The sequence below is a fragment of the Thermobia domestica genome, chromosome 16, assembly GCF_964235325.1.
Source record: "Thermobia domestica chromosome 16, izTheDome1.hap1.1, whole genome shotgun sequence".
In the NCBI taxonomy this organism is placed as follows: Eukaryota; Metazoa; Arthropoda; class Insecta; order Zygentoma; family Lepismatidae; genus Thermobia; species Thermobia domestica.
In genome coordinates, this window is record NC_137469.1 from 134077835 (window position 1) to 134098928 (window position 21094).

General features: G+C 34.3%; 1 protein-coding gene across 1 annotated transcript in view; it reads left to right on the forward strand.

Annotated features, from left to right (window-relative positions):
- The window catches only part of LOC145673429 (sodium channel protein Nach-like), a 429808-nt gene that overhangs the window by 362432 nt on the left and 46282 nt on the right, over window positions 1–21094 (forward strand). Inside the window, exon 7 of the mRNA XM_081743125.1 lies at window positions 20600–20702. Coding sequence (XP_081599251.1) covers window positions 20600–20702 — 103 coding nt within the window. The remainder of the gene's footprint in view (window positions 1–20599; window positions 20703–21094) is intronic.

Consider the following 21094-nt stretch of genomic DNA (forward strand, 5'->3'; position numbering starts at 1 on the left):
AAAACCCGGGAGTGGCTTACTAAACCAGCTACTGTTTGCCGATCTTTTATATAAATCACGTATCTAAAGCCGGATATTTGATCAAGATATTTGCTTCTTTGCATATATTTCACGGAGAATATGTAACGTCAACATTTCATTTGCAAATGTAGCAACTGACCAAATTGAATAATGCTTAAAAAAAAAAAGCCTACTTTGCGTGGAAGAACCTATTTTTGGTAGAAGTTCATACATGAATTTTCTTTGTTTTGTTTTGTTAGGTTTCTGAATACTTCGGAAGATTTTAACAGAATACTTGTTATTATACATTTATGTTTGTTCTGTTTGATACGACAAAAAAGTATATTATGAAGAAAATGGTCTGTAGAGCTCTTTCTAGAATGTCTGTTATTAGTTGTTGTAGTTGATTTGATTTTAGCGTCCCGTTCAGCAGGGAGGCTATATGAGACATGGAGATACAGCTTAACGTGGGATCCAAACCACATGAGCTCTTGCCCGTAATTGAACTCTTTTTTTAGAACAGAGTATATAACCACAGTCAGTTCTTACCCGTTTGGGTTGCAACAAACCTTGTGATATATTTGTTATTGGGAAACAGTAATGAAACTAGATAAGAATTTCATTACCTGGATCCGGTATGACCTAACAAACCTGGAGACGATGGAAATGAAAATGTCCACGACACAGTTAAAGGATTCCTAACCGTTCCTGTTGATCTAGTGGGTAGCGTATGCGCCTGTGGTTCGTGTAGTTTCGGATCCGACTTTCGCTAAGAGATCATTAAAACTTTACTTTAAGAAACATTAGTTTCGTTGATGATCCGTCTCCTTTAGCCTAAAGGACTTTATCGTGGAACGTGAAACTAATTTTTCATTAATGTTCATTTAATTTTTAAATGGAATTGTAACAACACGATTCTGCTCTCTCTTCTCACTAAATTTATGTTTGCCTTTCTTGTTTGATGTGTGCGTCTGTGTGTGTCAAAACATTGCACTGAAAGATAACTGCAAGGTCTGTAAGAGTATAAGCGCTTGAGAATAACAGAAAAGATAAGTTATTTGATTTTAAGGGATTGTCGAAGTTCAATCAAGCGATCCAGGAAAATTTGTCAGGTAGAATGTACGGGGTGGGGAACGGAGGTAATTGCTACAAGATCCTAATTAAAAGGTGAAAGCGAGGAAGTAATTTAACTCTTTACAATGAATTTTGAACATACGTAGTTAACACGTGGATTGACTGGGATAGCTTTTATCATTCGTTGTTTTTCTGGGGGGGAGGAAAGGGGCTTAAATATTTCCCAAATAACATTTTCGTACACTTATTCTTCTCGTGTGGAGAATGGAAATTGTAATTAGTTGGTTGATAATTTTTAAACTGATGTGAACAGTGAAAAGTGCTTTGAAAATCCAGACGAATGCGACTATGTGTATAATTATTTTTACATATCTCTTTTTAAACCCTGGGTATACAGTTATACTAAGTCAATAATTGTTGATTAATTGTTGATTCTATTTCATGAGTTTTAGTATATATTTAATTACTTTGCCAAGCTTATATTAGGGACCCATAGGGCCAATTTTTAGAAGCTAAAAATCTGAAATTTAATTATAAGTCACCACGCTTCAGCGAGAGATCAATTTTTATATACAGCATAGTGATTCTCATTGTGGCTTTTTAAATTGCAACGCATCACGGATCACACCAATCACTTTCTCACAATCCTGTGAGCTCTAAGACTGATGGGTTAGATGGTTAGAAGTTTAACTTAACTTGCAGCACCGAGACTACATGAGACATGGGCCTACAGCCTAACGTGTTATCCCGAACCAGATAAACTCACACTGGAAATCGAACCCAGGTCTTCCGCACTGAACACTAAGACAGAGTGTACTTCCATTTTTTTTATTTATCGTTTCATAATCATAAAATGTTACATTTCCTCTGGATCTGACACGAACTTTTCCAGGTATAATACAAGGTTCCGGGACACATACGGCCTTTAATGATAATAACGCTAGTTTATTAACCATATTCTTTTTAAACACAGGACATGGTTTATTTTTCCAACATGCTTACAGATCTAATAGACTGACGCGGATAGCCCATATTTTTTTCTTTCCTCTCTTTGCATTCACAGACAGACCAATATTTCATTGACATCATATGTCAGAACTTAGTAGAAGAAGCAAAGTGTCTTTACTTCACAGGTAAACCAAAGACAAGACACGCATTTCAAACAACCTTCAGGCGATATTGCTTTGCCTTTCTTTGCCTATAGCGTTTACTGATGACTTATTGAATAAGTAGTTGCTTACTACTGAAGGAAATTTCATTGGGTCAACAGCAGGGTGGATTGATTTAAATCAGTCTGATTTAAATCACGATTTTAATCAAGATTTAGATCACTTGAATTTTTGAATAAAAATCGTTGGTTTAAATCAAAATCCGAAATAAATTAATTTAAAGTAAAAATAAGTAAAATCCCGTTTCTGTTCTGTTATTTCGATTATGGAAGATAATAATAAAATACAATGAGACTCAAATGTATGTAAGCACAATATGAAAACGAGTATCATGCAGAGGATGATTAGAGAAAATCCCGTTTTGAACGGGTAACGGGTGAATCCTGCTTTCTCCTCTTTGTACCATAGGGGTTTTAAATCGTTAAAACTATTCCAACGGAGAAATCATCATGGAAATTTAAGACGAAAGTTCTTTTGTGTCCACGTTTGTTTGTTTGTTTTCAAGTAATAGGGTCGTATTTAGAGGAGCTCGAGCCCCTCTCCGAAAAAACAAATTAATAGATTTTAAAACTTCGGGCGAAATTTATGTACTAAATACATAGAAGTTATTCGGGATCGTAATACTGCAAATTTTGGATGCGTTAAAATATCGAATAATACTTTTGATAAAGTGGATACTTTCAAATATCTAAGGTCAATATTAACAGACGAAAACGATATTCACGAAGAAATTAAATGTCGACTAAAAGCAAGGAATTCCTGTTATTATTTAGTTCAAAATCTCTTGTCGTCGCAAATTCTGTCGAGAAATTTGAAGCTTAAAATATATAAAACGATAATCATGCCTCTTGGTCTGTATGGTTGCGAAACATGGTCGCTTGCTATGAGGGAAGAGCACAGACTGAAAGTATTTGAGAACAAGATCCTCAGACGAATATTCGGACCCAAAAGGAACGGGAATGGGGAATGGCGGAAACTTCATAACGAGGAACTACATAATTTATACGGTTTACCCAACATTGTTAGGTCATGTAGCCAGGATGGGAAAAAGTAGGAACGCTTTCAAAGTCTTATCTGTAAGACCAATTGGAAAACGACCATTAGGAAGACTTAGGCGGAGATGGGAGGGCAATATTTAGATGGATTTCGCATGTATAGGAATACAAAGTAGAAACTGAATCCAGTTGGCTAAGGATAGAAGTCAGTGGAAAGCTTTTGAGAACGTGAAATTGATCCTCCGGGTTCCATAGACCATAGAGTTAGTTAATTTTAGGCGAAATTTATGTACTTTATATGTATTTGGTGCCGCTAGCTAGTTTCGATTTTTTCAAAAAAATTATGCGCCTGCCAAATATCAGTAACTTTCGTGAAAAGAAAAGTGCCATATTGATAAACATTGCTGTAAGTTTTTTCCTTAATGCTTGAGACACATTTTTTGGGATTGAAATAGGTTAACGATTGGGGATTAATTCAAAATTAAATCCCAATACTTCTACCTAAATGACATAATTAACATTTACTACTATTTCCTAATGTCTTTTCTGCAGTTCGCGAACTATATTCTCGAATCTTGTAGCTAGTATACCTAATTGTTTGTGTGACGTTATCGAAACAGAAGATGACTACACAAAATACTAGAATTCTTTCATTTCCAAATATTTGCCTTTTATTGATCTTTTTCTTTTCTTCAATGGTAAAGAACTTATACATTTCAGTTTTGTTCTCAATTAACCTAAAAGACATTTGGAGCTGGATTAAATGTCTTACGTTTCCTTCATCAAATTCAACTTTGATTTTATTTTCATCCCAATTAATGTCCAAGAGACCTTTGGAGCTAAAGTTAAATATTTTATTTCGTTTTTAGAGAAATTAGTTTTAATTTTATTTTTTTCCTAATTAATGCCCAAAAGACATTTGGGGCTAGTATTATGTATTTTATTTCTTCTTTACAAAATAACGTTTTATCACCACTACTTGTGCTGTGTGTTAAAGAAGCGATCGGATTTCTTTTTATCTTTTACATTTACATTATCTTTCTCTTCATCAGTTTCAGTCCCTACCAACAATAGTAGTTCTTAGACTTTCAAAAAAAAAGGTCTTTCATGAAATCAGTTTTAACTAAAGCACAAAAGTTATAGTAAAATTTAAACTTGAAGTTGGCTTAATTTCCCCCAACTCTCATGCGTAACAGCATAAACAATAGGCCTAACTACAGCCTGAAAGAAAACATACCTACTATTTCATGAAAATTGGGAACTTTCGAGAAAAAATATTGCTAACAGTTTCACGAAATGAAATCAATTCACCCTGTTTTCCTCCAACTTCAACTCCAAACAATAAATTTATGCCTGTAATTTCAAACAAAACACATTATGTTTCACAAAACTCTAATTTGCACAAAATATTTCTTGTTACATGAAAAGAGTAATGAAATTTACTCCTTTATTATTGACCAATTATAATTCCAAACAGCGGAGATAATTGGGAACCCACAAAATAATATTTGGAATTTTGTAAAGGAACATGATAGGGAGGGGGCGAAAAAATGAAATCTTTGAGTTTTACGTCTCACGATTATGCCGGTTAGGCTAAAGGAGACGGTGATGATGAGTGATGAATGAAATGGTGGAATGAAGAAAGTGGGAGGAAACGGGAGAACTCCGAGAAAACCCACGTGCACGGTGTTTGTCCACCACAAAGTTCACTTGGCGGGGGCTGGGATCGAACCCGGGAGGGAGGAGGCAATTGGTCATTCTTGACTGATTTAGCCCCTAAAAGTGTGGTTCCTTCATAAACTGCAAATTCCATTCGCACCATATTCTTTAAAAATTAAATATTTTTTTACAGAAGTTATACTGGATCTTTTTAAGACGGCCGGGTAAAGTAATTCAACCTCTAATTCTTGATAGCCTGCGTACTTCCATCTCCTCCCAGATTAGCATTCCACCAAGTCTACCGTCATAATTCACATCCCTCAATCATCGTCCTCCTTAGTCTACAGGGCATAATCTTTGGACGTAAAACTGAAAAAGTTAATTTCATTTTTCTTTTGACCCCAATTGACTTCGTTTAATAGGGATGATCGAGAAGCCCCAAAGAAAATATACGCCATATTTAATCGAAATTGACTCAATATGTTGAAAGTTATTTTTAAAATATTTTATTATAATATTTAAATAACGAAGTTTTGAAGTTCAGAGGAACTTTGTCCCTTTTACGCGCTTATCCATTGCCAATTTCACCCGCAACCAATTAGAATAATGCGGATGGCCTAAAGAAAAAATAGGCTATGTTTCGTCTAATCAAATGATCTTCACGTTGTTTTGAATATAACACAAAATTGTTTTGTATGTATATGTGCAAAGGGCGAGTGTTTTAGCTTTCACCCCTTATTCTTGATAGAGTTAAATCCCAAACAATAGGATTATTAGTTGAGACCATAAGCCAATTTTCATTAAAATGAAACCAAAACAAAAAAAGATAGTTGTGAAACAGGCAAGCGGCCCCAAATACTCACAAATGTCAGTTGAGTCGATTGTAGCGCTTGTCTTTGATCAATTTCACTATGTTTCATAAAAATGGGATTTGTTTAAAGATGTCTCCGCCATGCAATCAGGTATCCAGTTGCAGTGATTAAATTATATATATGTATTTTATTTATTTACTAAAATATTTACGATACAGCCAAAAGATCATTATTTTTGTAAAATGTTTATGATTTTCATGAAGCAGAGTGAATATTCTACTTGGGTTTAGAACTATCACTTGCTACACTTTTAATTGACAACTAATAGCTTATGTTCATTATTAATGTCCATTTTCTACAAACTGCTTGCAGAGACTATTCGGAGTAAATGTTTTACTTCGGTAGTGTTTCATTAAAGTTTAGTCATATTTTAGTTTAATATATTTTAAATATATAATTATTTTATTCTTTTTGTTTGATAAATATAATTATATTTTTCTTTCTTTTTCTATGGGAATTAACAAATTCTCATTTTTTCTTTTTATTATGGAAACTAGGAAAAATATTCTGAACAATTTTAAAGCACTTTACGCCAAGGCGTAGATAAATATGCTATTTTATTTCCTTATCTGCGTGATATATGATCTATATTTTACTTTCTCATATATAGGAGGATTCACGTTTCCCTTTAGTCTCCTAAGGAAATTAGAAAAATGGATATTCATAACAGCATTGGTTTCAAATACTTAATATCAAGGAGCAGATAGACTATTTTATTTTGTTTTCCCCTTGAAATAAGCATACCGTTTTCTTTCTTTTTCCTTTCTTTCTTCATGGTGGCCCTTAAGACTTATCTAGTCGATTGGCAGTAGTTTGTCTGAGGGCATAACGTCGCGTAGCAAACAACTCAGTTCGACACGTGCAAATATACCTACCTTCTGAATAGGGTTGGAAGTCTTTATTATTTTCATGATTTCGTGGAAATATACATATATCTTCGCTTCTGTACTACTACTACCACTACAACTTATGTCCCCAAAAGTAAGCAAATCGCCTTTTTTAATACTTTGTTCATCATATTTTATTGAAAAAAGTGTTATGAATGATTTTTAAAAAAATACAAAAATTTCTTTAGCCCGGGTTTGAACCCACGCCAAAACCAATTCTTGTTACCAGCCTACAGCGCTAGCGCGCACGAGTACGAGGACAGATAGCAGCAAACATACGTATTCTGTTATATACAGAGGTACAGGCTACGTAGCAAGATACGGATAGCGGCAACCAATCAGAATCGTGTATTAGTTACTACTTCCGGGAGTACTCTCCCGAGCTAGATTTCAACAACTTAGTCCAAGCTAGAGGTTAACTATGTCAATAAAATACATTTCAAACGGTTCAGCTATTTTTCGTTATGATAGACAACGTATTTTTCATTTATATACTATATAGATATACGTTAATAGTATTGTTACTGTCTTTTTACTTAGTTATTTAAGTTATTTATTGATATAAAAATTATATATTAACTTTAATGTTTAACAGTATCATAAAATTCACCGTGTGTATGACGACGTTTCGTTGTCTCCAGATCTGTTCCGGTCATGCCGGGACACGAGTGTGATTGCTTCCATGTCACGGAATTCTTAACCAATTATCAGTGCTTCCAAATACCAGTATAATAATAGGGTCTGTTCTAACCCCAACGGGTATGAACTGACTGTGATCAGATTCTTTTTCCTAAAAGCCGAGCTCGATTCTCAGTAGAAGCCTATGTTTTCGGATCCCACGTTAAGCTGTAAGTCCATGTCTCATATAGCCTCGCTGCTGAATGGGACGCTAAAATCAAATCAACTATTACAACTAATAACAGACATTCTCGAAAGAGCTCTGCAGACCATTTTCTTCATAATAAATATTTTTTCATTTCAAACAGAGCAACCATAAATGTATAATTACAAGCATTCTGTTAAAATCTTCCGAAGTATTCAGAAACCTAGAAAACAAAACAAAGAAACATGAAACATACACAAAAACGATTTGTGTATGAACTTCTACCAAACATAAGTTCTATCAAGCAAAGTAGGTATTTTTTAGCATTATTCAACTTGATCAGTTGCTACATTTGCTAATAAAAAGTTGACGTTTCATGTTCTCCCTGAAATATACACAAAGGAGAAAATACCTTTTGATCAAAGATCCGGCTTTAGATTGGTTGATTCATACAAAAAGATCGAGAAGCAGGAATTCTTTCAATGAGCCACTATCGCTAGTGAGTTTGTAACGACACTATTATAACCATATAATTCAAACTTGTATTGCGTTATTCAAGGTTGAAAGTTCTTAACATATTTAAGATTCTATCGAGAATCAAATTCAAGGTGTATATTTCAAGGTGAAGTGTCCCTATCTGTTCAAGAAACTTGTATTTCAGCATCTACTGGCAATATTATCGCTAACTTCAAATACTCTGTATTTCATTGCAGTTTATTTTATTATAGTTCATTGCTTAGTTCTATTATAAAATTGTTCATAACATTTGCCATATTATTTTCGATAGTTTCGGGTATATATATATATAGTTAGTTCATATCTTCATATAATGAAATGTAATGCCATAGTGACAGTTTGAGCAATAATCTCTGTTTTGTTAAGATGAGACCTAAAAGATAATCTCTGTTTTGTTAAGATGAGAGATAAAAGATGAGAATTTTATATATAAACGAAAAAAAATAGTGATATTAATTCCAGAAATATGGATGATGGAAGTCAAGGTGCTGATCACACACAAAACAGCTGAAATACATTTCCTTAACCATAGCTAATTATGGACTACAATTGAAGAGAATTCAATTTATTTTGAGCTGTAATCTTATTCATAGTTTCTATTAACATTCAAATCTAGAAGTTTTACGCTTGTAAAATTCTACTTCATTTTTTTGCTTGACAAGAAATAAATAATTAAATACTTGCAGAATATCGAATCACACCTTGAATTGTAACCATATGTTTCTTTCTACTGGAGTCCTACCTGATCAATAAAAAAAAAATAAAAATAAAAAATAGCGACATGAAGATTCGAACACGGGTCGCAGGAATGGGAATTCTCCACGGATGCAATGAGCTACGGAATAAGATAAACGACACCTCTACACTATAAATATATGGCAATAATCGTAAGCTTCACGCTGTGAAAGAACTCTTTTCTTCTTTTATTGTTTTACGATATTTCTATAGTGTCTTGAGTGAACTGCAAAGTGATAGATCATGCAGTTATCGATTTGGTTAGGAATTGAGCTTTAAAAACTTTTAAAACATTTAATTAAATCGCGATGTGGTAGCAAGGAATGTGTAGCGATTTCATTCTAATAAAGGGGCAAAAGATAGTATCCCACGGAAAACATGCATTTTCTTTGTGACAGAATATATCACTTGGTAGCAGGGGCGTAGTTAGAATTTGATTTAAGGAGAGCCGCTGGCTAAATATTCATTTGGGGTGTGTCCGGGGGTTCACCCCGGGAAAAGGTTCGCTCTTAAAAGTATAATTATGGTATAATTAAACGTGTGATTTTGCCATTTGAATGTAAATTTATGTCCCTTACTGACCAAAACAAATCTGTTGGGCGCAATCTGCTTCCTAAGACTTGCGTGTGTGCTTACCTCTGTTCCAAATAGAAAATTTAGTTTAGGTATTTTCTGCAAAACTATTCGCGAGATATAGAATTTCATACTCAGTACTTCTGTTTACTTGGTACGGGAATTCATAGAATTGGAAATAATTCGTTTGTCTAAGCATAATAATGCAGAACAGCGCTGAATAAATGTTTTGTGTTGCTAAAAATATATGCAAATTGTTAGGAAATTTTCTAGAGAGGTGGAAAATATTCTTCCCAGGCTGGGACAACAATAATTAAGTTAGTGCCAAGGAAAGAAAAACTAGAGACGGGGAATATGCCTAGCTTCCCCCTACAAATAAATCACTGGTCATAGTGGACCCTTTGTTCCTGACGTATGACTGTCTGTCATTTTGTGTGGCTCCGTGGATGAGTGAGCAAAGGCGTGGCCTGGTAATCTTAGGTGTTAGGGTTCGAGTACGGTCGAGGGAAGTTGGTGTTTTTTAAAATTGTTTGTTCCCCCTATCTTAAGATGTTTCTCTCCGTCCCTAATCATCTGACGCTCTCAACTGAGTTCTCCACTTGAATTCAACAATTGGTAATGGGATGCTCTCAGGTTCGAGCAAGCTTTTACTTGTCTACTTACATAATCAAAATTTTCGACAAAATATGGATGCTATCCGATCATTTTGTCTCCAATTTTGAATTTGCACATGTGAGTGTATTTCTCCTTCATCATATTTGCATCTCCCGTTCTCCTATGTTGTCAGTTATCACATAAGATGGCTTGGGAGCAAGATTTCAAATCATAAAAGCGCTATACCAATGGGCTCACTCTCGCTAAGCATTTGATTAAAAGTATATGTTTTCATACTGTAGGAGGGGAGCGTTCGCTCTTCCTACACACCCCTGAGGTGACAGAATATTTATTCAGGTTCATCAAAGTCATTTCAGATCAAACGACTTAAAGAGAGTTCATTCCAACAGCAACAGGATTGGAATTTCATTTTTTGTTGCACTTTATCTTCACGAATAGGACAAATATCAAGTAGTATGTTTGGCATAAGAACTAAACGTCCAAGATTCATCTCATTTTGGAGAAATGATGCTGTAGACGGTAGTGGGAACTTCACCCAAGTGTACGGGAATTTCCATTGTCTTGCGATTATGCCACCTGCTTTCTTTTAAAGTTAATTCGGTTGCAATATTTTCCGGCAAATACTTTGGACTCAACTGGAGGAGCACTCTTGCCGTAAATCTCCATATGGCTGTACCATCCAGAAGTGTCCCTTACTGTACAATACAGAGGGGCCTAAAAAATGAGTCAAACACGAGATTCCCCACGCCCCACATATTGGGGGCGGTAGTATACGTGAAATTTTCAAATGGGAACGAGGTCCTAATTTTGTACTAAGCTGTTTGGTATTTCACGATCTACCAAAGAAGATATCATTCGCTCTATGTTGCCATTTGAAAATTCCTCATACACCCCTCCCTACAAAGTGAGGGGCGGGGAAACTCGTGTTTAACCCATATTTTATGCCGTTTGTATTGTACATTGACTCTTAACATATTTCTTATTTGATGCATAGTTTGCAAGATATTGGCCTGTAACACTCAATTTGAATACTGCCCTTTGTAACTGAATGAGGAACCATTTTCGGCGGCCATTTTCAAACAGGCTTGCTCGAAATCAAAACAAATTTTGTACTAAGCTGTTTGGCTTACCACTATCTATCAAACAATGTATCACTCGACCTATATTCCCATTTGAAATTTTAAAGTTGGTCCCGAGGCCCCATGATTGGGACCCTGGGGCCACCACGACAATATCATTCCACGTTGCCTATGGCGTTTTCATTTTTAACTTTTTGTTTCATCTTTTTCTACTCCCGTTTCTGATTTATAAGTACTGGAAATTTAATCTGATTCAGGACCATTTTGGGTGGCCATCTTGAAAACGGTGCTCCATAAAAAGAGGTTCCGACAAAAATTGTTACATTTTCCAAGCTCTTTCGAACGAGGTATCACTTGACCTATGTTTCCATTTGAAAATTTCACGTACACACTCTTCCCCCCAAAATGGGGGACGGAAGAACCTCGTGTTTGATTCAGTTTTTAGGCCCCTCTTTATTGTACATTGACTCTTAATATTTTTCCTATTTGATGTATAGTTTGCGAGATATTGCTTTGTAACACTTATTGTGACTAACCTTATATATAACCTTATATGTAACAAGATTGTATAACAAGGGATCAAACGCTAAGCCAAAAAGAAGTATCGAAACGGAGCCTTATCGTTCACAACAACAAATGTGAGTGGATTCTGAGGTAAAGTAGTTAATGTGAAGTTTGGATATAGCATTTTTATACATACCTCCAATAAATTCGACAAATTGTTTCGAAAAATGATGTGTTTTCAACAATCGAAACAGATAATCGCGCGAGATACTATCGAAGGCACTATTATAATCTAGCGAAGACATACTAGCCGGTATAAGTTTAAATTGAGCCGGTATATATTTAAATTGAAAATATCCAATGATATCGAATTTCAGAGACAGTAGAAAATATATTATCGGTGGGATGGAGACCACTCTGACATTCGCTGAAAAAGCCCTTACATGTCGTTTAAAGTCGAGCTGCCAAAGTTAAAGTGAATAGTTTGAAGTAGGTAATCAGCAACGTGATTGAACGAAACTGTTTGTTGGTAGAGGCATGTTTCAGTTTTGGCACCAAAACGATTGCGCCATAATTACAGGGACTTTGCAGTAGTTCATTAGTTAAAGCAGAGAATAACAATGACCCTAAGCGCTTATATAAGTATAATTAATCCAGTCTAGTCCAGGAGTTGAATTTAGATTACATGAAATTAGCACTATATACATTATTTTCACAACCCCAGTCAGAAATTTATGTTTAAAATAAACTACATAATGAGAGAAACTTATTACTCTAATATCTGCTTCTATAACCTGCCTCCATAAAGTATTACAGATATGCGATCTACACAAACTGGATTGAAAGGAGCTGTAATTATAAATGTACATAACAATGTGTCAATGGTCAAGCCAGACGTAATGCAGGTCCAGTTACTTCACCAACTATTGTGCGGCATGGCATCTACTAAAGACACCAGCAGTGTCAATATCACGGAAACCCATTTAAAATCCACACCCAACAATGTCATGTCCATTTGTCAGTAACGGAGAAAATGAAATCTTGAACGTCTTACGATTATGCCGGCTAATCTGAAGGAGACGGAGTCAATAAAAGAGGTATGATATTTTCGTTGTAGAACATTTCCCATGGGAGACAGTTCCGCTTCTCCGATAGGGTTATAGCACAATCATTGTATATCCTTCACCAACAACACTGACACCTCTATCGCAAGGTAATAGCTTTATGTTAGACACTAGAATATATATTTCTTTTGTCACAGCTTATATATAGAACTACATAAATGCTTAAGCAGAACTACATAAATGGATAGATCTAGGTATAGCCCGCGAACAGACCTCGCCTTATCGGAACGCCATGCATTGTGTCCGTAAGGCGTCCGGTGCTGTCAGACCCGTGATTGATTTTCGCTTGCTGAACCTTCGTGTCCGGGCACCTAAGGCTCAAGTGGAACCAATAGGTGATATACTGAATCGTTACGTCTAGTTAGACGCGTCGAAGACGGCGGGTATTTCTACTGGTGTTCACGCTGAGATGTGGTGGTGTCAAGGGTGAAGTTTAGATTGTTGGCTGATATAGTAATTCCTGTAAATGTTTCTACTACATATATATTATGTCCCCGCCGCTGTTTAAAATTGTAAGCCGAGTTGAGGTGTGGCGCCCTCTTAATACAGTTGGATGCGGAAAGATAGTGGAAACGTTATGTGTTTTGGGAAGGAAGATGGTCGACTCAGCCGTATAACTACTCCCTCTGTAATGAGATATTCTTTTAAGTAGTAATGCACCTTTTCTGTATTCTCTTTCCATTTACTACGATGTGGCTTACTAAAGCTCATTATTTCAAGGTATCTATTCGAGAAATGTAAACAACTGTCTAATTGTTGTCGAGGATATCAATTATTATACTGTTGTTACTAGCTATCCAATTGCGTTGGTGTAAGAAGTTCTCTTTCCTCTTGAAGTTCGTTTCTTCTCTTTCCTGTTTCTTTCCTCTGTGCGACATTAGCTACGAATGAAAGGAATTGATACCAATTTGCTGGAGGGTTGCCTCAAGTCTTGCGAGTCGCAGCCAGAACCGATTGTTTCAAGCTTGGCTCTCCAGCCACAGGATTTAAATTAGCGTAAAACCTTACGTCTCAACTTTGGCAACCCAGACGAAGATAATTGGCATGTCTCAAGTGCAATTCATAATCTGGATTATTATAAAGCAATTTGGACAATTTAAAGCAATAAAGCAATAAAAAATGTATACTGCTTAAAATCAAATTACACTTTAATGGTAATTTCAGTAATACGTAATATCTCACTTTTCTTACTTATTTTGATTGAATGTTTACTTATTTTATACTTTATAGCATGAGTATTAGCTCCTATGCAAGTATAGTTATTTATAAATTGAATTTAATTAGCAAATAGATATAGTTGCTGTGAAAACAAGTTTTTGAAAATGAACTGTGTGATAATGCTTGTATTTGAGATAGATTTTGCGTAATTGTGTAATTATTTTCCCCGCCAGCCTTGCAATAGTGGGCAGTTCAAACTGTTAATCCCATCATTTTACTTATTTCGCTCCAGTGTTCACAGAATTTAGTATATTTTGAAAAACCTAAACCTGATATAACATTGATAAAAAGTCAAATTTAACTATTTTATAATATTACCTTAAAGCTCGTGGCTGTGACACATTAGATTTTAAGCTCGCTTCTTGATGGAACAGCTTTGAACGCATTACCAAAGGTTTGGAATCCTCTTTAGAATGTAAGCTCACCTCTCATATAGTTTTAATACTCTGCGACGTTAACCTCTCAAGTAACTATTGCCTTAACCGAGTGATAAACACGTTGACTTTGAAATTGAATGTCAAAATTTCGAGGCTCGAGTTTCTCGTTGAAGTTATTTTTCTTAAATACAATATTTCGGTAAACCTATGTAAGAAAACTCAATGAACGTATATATATATACTTTATTGTTTAAATTAATTTAGTTTAATTGTCTCTCCATGTCAAATCATGCTCGTTAAAATCTGTTTTAGAGAACAAAAACTCATTTCCTTTTCATGATAATGTAATCTACCATACACATTGATGTAATAATATTGCATTGAGCTGCCTTGTTACTCATTTAACGTTTCTATGCTGCAATTATTTCTAATTTTGACTTAAACATTTCTTATGATTAGAATGCAAAAGCTCACTATCTCTAACTGAAATATTAGATCTTCTTTGGAAAGCACTATGAAATATATATGAGGACATGAGTATTGAAGCCTCTGGTAGTCCCTAATTCCTAAGGGATTTTGGGTCAGGGATATTACTTTATGCATATCAGAAATCCATAAATATTAAAATGGGGATTAAAAGAATATTGTAACTATATTAGTGGCATAGACTCATAACTCCATACTAAAGGCGTACCTTATGATTAATTTGCGTTTTGTAGTTGTTAGGACAGCATAAGTGAGCTCGATTACTTTTGCTTCACTTCTCACAAGGTTTATAGTAAAGGAAGTCCTCACTTTTCTACGGAAACAAACTGCAAATTTAAAACTGTTCACTTCCTAGATTCGATCCTAGGGCTTTCGACTCAGAAGTTCGATACTTAAACTACTACCTTAATTTTCTTTCGTATATAGCTTGAGAGAAAATCTATTTCAAGTGCATGCAGCAAATTGAGCGCATTGATTATGGCTGTTTTCAGGCAAATGTTTTTAAATCCAACTTCGGATATCTCCCGGAAACAATAAACCAACGGTGGCAGGCCAATATTTACAATCGAAAATATTGATCACATGTGCTTTTTCTTTTAAGTGTAATAAGATATGCTGAAATACTATTAAGTCTAGAGAAAAGTAGTAATACTTAAGTGTAAAGTATTTCGAAACTTTGTATACATATGAGCACATGGTGGATTTGTCATTCCATACGTAGAAGCGAATCCACAGTTTTCGGGGTCACTTCGATAAATATTGACAATTCTAATGCCGTTTAGCTTCGATTTAAGCCCCCATTTGCACCCGGGGAGGCGATCTAGTGACATGTAAAAATATCGAAATAGACCGATATTAGTCTGAAACCATTAGTTTTCAGTATTCCGAAGTTAATTGCTGACAGTTATGATGCCATTAAAGTCCATACTTACCCCGAGTGGAGAGAAGACCCGCCTTACCTTTCCTATGTGAAGTGGGAGGAGCAGACATAAAAATGATAACAAATGATTGATATTATTGTCGAATCCATAGTTTACGTGGTCACTTAGATAAAGAGTGACACTCCAGATGGCATTTAAGTTCAAATTCAGCCCCCAATAGCACACTGAAGGGAATTGTGAAATTGTGACATGTAAAAATAATTGAAAATGACTGATAATAGTGCTTTATTCATAGTTTATTGGTAGCAGTCCCGATTATCTTCGGCGTCCAGTAGGAGTAAGACCCTCTAGCACACTTAGAGAGACTGGAATGGAGTCAGAAATAAAATTATCGAAAACAACCCATATTAGTTTCAAATTCATAGTTTTCGATGTCGCTAAGATTAATAATTACTATCTCGATAGCGTTAAGAAGAGGTGAGAAATAAATTGTCTTAAATGACTGAGATTAGTGTTGAATCCATAGTTTATATTCGTTATGCTATTAGATTACAATTGCGAAGACATTTAATCAGAAGTTTAGGGATAAACATGTAACGCAATTCGTGGCTGAAAACACCATTTTGTAATGTAACGTATTTTGTATATTTTTAGCGTTACACTATAGCCAACAGTTCGAATATGTCTAAAATATAGTTTACTATATTACCAAAATTCACTTAAACACACTATTTTGATATTACCTTTTATTATAATACGTAATGAAGGAAACATTTACACCCTTTAAATAACATACATGTTGATTATACAAGATGGATCCTTTGTTATATCTTATATCTTTCTTTGCTATGACGACCAATAACACATATCGTCAGATTACCATGTCGACAGAATATTAATCATAATATCCAAAAGAAATTAATTCTAGTTCATTTTATATTTTCTTCTTCTTCTAGCTAGCTTGTGCAGCTTTTAATAGCACATATTGCCCGTAAATACAAGTAAAGATGATAAAAATACAAGTAATGATATTAAAAATACAAAATATCGTTATATAATGTCGCCCGAACAATAGGACGTTTTTGTTTACAATAAATAAAAAAAATCCTGGACCGTTAGATATTACATCTTGATTATCTAAGTTTTTGAATGACCCTCGTATATATAAAAATTACATTTCATATAATTATATATAATATTTCTTTATATTAATATCATTTTCTTATTTATTCTAATTCTCATAATTAATTTTATTTTAATTATTCATACAATTCATCGACGGATAAAGAAGGTACATACAAAAATACGGTATAAAACTTATTTATTTTTAAGTCCTTTTCAAGGCCATTAATACCTGTCATAAGTTACAAATTAACAAGGTCTATATTATTTTCTCGGGTATAACTAAGAAGGTTTTGAAAAAGATAGTGTTATGACATTGTTCTTTTGAACGAGACAGGATGAACTATTTTATATATTCAAGCAACATCAAATTACAAACTAAATATCGACAATGTTTGGAATAAAACAAGATAATCAACGTCATAACAAAAACTAACACAAATAAAGGAATTATCATATTAAGTAATAATTTAAAGATTAAATGTCATTCATGTTATCTTTGGATATAACTTCAGAAGGAACCAATGTCTTAACTAACTGCATCCATTTACTTTTAGTATATTTTGAAGGACTCCATATCTTAAGTTCATCAGTATTTCGTAAACCCAAAATTTTACCAGTTTTCATATTCAGTAGCTCGAAAACTTTAGGATTAATTTGTTTGATACATAAATATGGTTTTATACGCTGGAATTTTATCATCTTAAAAATTAATATAGTTATCAAAATTTTGATAAGCAATATTCATTTTCTAAATCTTTTGTTATATATTATGAAATCCTTATCAGTGATATTTATTTATATTATCTTCAGAGGATTCAAATAAATTATAAATAACAAACAAAATCATAACGGTATTTACAGTGAAATGAAACAGGAATAAATTGAGTATATTCTTTCGGATGCCACTACATTAGCTTAGGTTACATGACCAACGAATTCGTTTAAGTTGCATCGAAAGTCATAAACCGGAATACAGTATTGCGCGCTATTTACTTCTGCAGTTCTTTGTTTCCTATCTTGAGAATTTTTGCCATCTATGAAATTTCTACAAAATCCAATTCGGGGGAAATTAGATCTAATGATTACATGCTTCTTAACTGTAGTAAGATTACTATTACTGTTGCTACTAAGATTAGGTTCGGTTACAAGATTACTATTACTGTTGCTACTAGGATTAGGTTCGGTTACCTTACCGGTAAAATTAGGTTCTGTTCTCATTCGTTTGACTGGTGTTGAAATGTGTCTTCAAACAGAGCTGTACTTACTCTTTCCACGATAATCATGGTAATTTGTCCTACCACGGTCTCTGTTCCATGTAGTCTTCCTCTGATCATCTGATGTATCTCTGTCCTGCTTCTTAGAAGTAGCTGCATCGCTGTCAGGCGGAAATTAACTGTTGTGTTTTTTGCTTCATCTGTTGTGTTAACTGTTGATAATTGCGGTCCATATATTGCATCAATTGTCCTATTTGCTGCTTCATATTTTTCATATTATCCATTTTTGATTTATTTGCTCACCCAGGTGTTTGATAAGGTCAGTTAGGACTGAGGATGTATACCTTTCTATATTACCACTTCCTTCAAGTGTATTTTCACTCCCATTAACACTCATTTTAATATTTCTGTAAATTTTTCTTCCACTTCTTAACAAGGTATATTCCGTGTTGATAGATTTGATAAAACTGCTACGTAATCTTAAAATCAATCTACAGTTAGTTATTTAGGAGATTATTTACTTATCTTCTCACAAATCTCCTGAAATCCCGAGACGGAAAACACCAAAATATATGAGGCCCATATGATATAATCCTGCGGTGGAAACACCAATTGTAATGTAACGCATTTTGTACATTTTTAGCGTTACATTATAGCCAACAATTCGAATATGTCTAAAATATAGTTTACTATATTACCAAAATTCACTTAAACACACTATCTTGATATTACCTTTTAGTATAATACGTTATGAAGGAAACACTTACACCTTTTAAATAACATACATGTTGATTCTACAAGATGGATCCTTTGTTATATTTTACATCTCTCGTTGCTATGACGACCAATAACACATATCGTCAGATTACCATGTCGACAGAATATCAATTATAATATCCGAAAGAAATTAATTCTAGTTCTTTTTATATTTTCTTCTTCTAGCTAGCTTGTGAAGATTTTAATAGCACATGTTACCCGTAAATACAAGTAAGGGTGATAAAAATACAAGTAATGGTATTAAAAATACACAATATCGTTATATACAAGCATGTCAAAGTTAAGATGGACTAGCCAAATTTATAAATGTACATACTATAGCCCCGTACTACCTTCCATAAATATAAAAATTTGGAAATTTTCGAATTTTAAGGATGAATCGATACGCACCTTTCTAAATTTTAGGTGGATGCGTTAATGCATCTCTGCCCTATGAAAGACTATGGAGCTCCATATTCGTTGATATCGTAATAAATTATCATTAAAGAGGATCCTTGAGGACGAAAACATTCCAAAATTTATATTTTTGACAATTTTATAGCCTTGAAAAGAACGAGATAGACTATCTAAACTTATAGAGGTAAATACTTTAGTCATATACTATGATAGCAAATTTTAAAATTTGCCAATTTCCAAAATTAAGGTGGACCTGTACAACCCTACCGAACTTTTAGAGGAGGAGTGTTATTATACCCCAGGTCGTATGAAAGATAATGTACCCTATACTTATTCATAAGGTAATAAAGCATATGCAAAGATATACTTTAGATCAAAAACCTTCAAATTTTAATATTTTAGTAATTTTATACGCATAAAGGGAAAAGGGGTGGAATTCCAAATATCTAGAGTACATGTCCCAGTCCTACAGCCCCCTCTTGGAATATGCAAAGGACCCAGCGGCACAAACGTTAGGTCATTTCACGTCAATACTACTCCTACTCTGCTTGGTGCGATGACGACATCTTCCAAGGCCCAAGGTATGGCGTCTGAGAACATCTTTCAGTAGGATATTGGAGAAACAGTAAGTTGTTTACTTCAGAGGGGGGAAATTACAAGCTGAGAAGTGTTGAGAATGTGAATATATGTGGTTATAAATACATCATTGATTTTTGTATAAACGATTTGAACAACGTATTCGAAGCACTAAAACGCTTATCTTTTTGGGAGGAAGGGGGAAGTTAGAACAAAACAAATAATAAACACAAGTTTGTACTAATTTAGTAGATATTATTTGAGTGACTTTCACGTACATACCTATGATTGAATGGATTATATGGTACAGAACGCAGACTAACATACTAATACGGTTGCTTAATAGTAAACTGTTCAGCTCTGGTTCGATCGTTCTTCACTGAACCCTTATCATCCATCTTGTAATCACCGTCTTACTTAGCGTCGGTCCATAATCGATACACGTTAAACTAGAGAAAATCAGACTAAAATTTTAATTCTCATCAAGGTAAAACGAAAAGACTTCCAAATTTCCGGAACTAAATCAGTGCAAATAATTTCAATTAATTTTATAATCAGAACTATTAATTTACTGATTTGGATGACCAAAACGACGTTTTCCTACGCCATTAACCATACCTTTTAAATTTTAATTTTAATAGCTTTTAACAATAGTATATACATATTTAGAGTTGATGCTAAGTATAATTATCAAAACAGATCTCAAAATTGGGTCGAATGGCAAAATGATGGCTTGCAGTACTTTTTTAGGTCAGGATTTAACTGAGATACACACCGTCTTAAACTAATAAGTCTTTAAGAATCCTGCCCTGAAAGTTAGAGTTCAAAATTATAATTTTCTGTCGCTCATAAATAACATTTACATCATATTGAAGTTTATAAGTTACAACAGAACATTTATTGTTTAAATGTGTTAAATTTCAGATCAAATTGTGCAACTTACGGACAAGAAAAAGAAGCTGTGCAAGTGCTACGAACAGTGTGATAGAACTGTCTACAACTATGAGAAGACTGATAGTTCAAGCTCGTACGTACCCTTAAATTAAACGATTATATTTAATGATCATGTTATGAAATAATGCAATTCATTGCAATTGTTTAATAAACTATAGTGCGTCCAGTAAGAGAACGTCTCTGACAGTGACATTGCCACTTCTCACGTGTCAAGGTTTTTTTCGGTGCAACTGTAGTGGCAATTTAATTAATGGTATAAGACAAAGTGATCGTGGTTGGTAACACTGGTATCAAAGTAGGGGCTGCAATGTCCAACCGCATGTGGTAAGAAACGTCAGAGACCATCTCTTGTTGGCCGTGCTATAGTAGGATGCATATTGAATATTAAAGAGATTCAACTAACCTAAGCCACGGTTTTATAGGACCATGCCTGTATACTTTTCAACGATCACCTGTTATCATTCT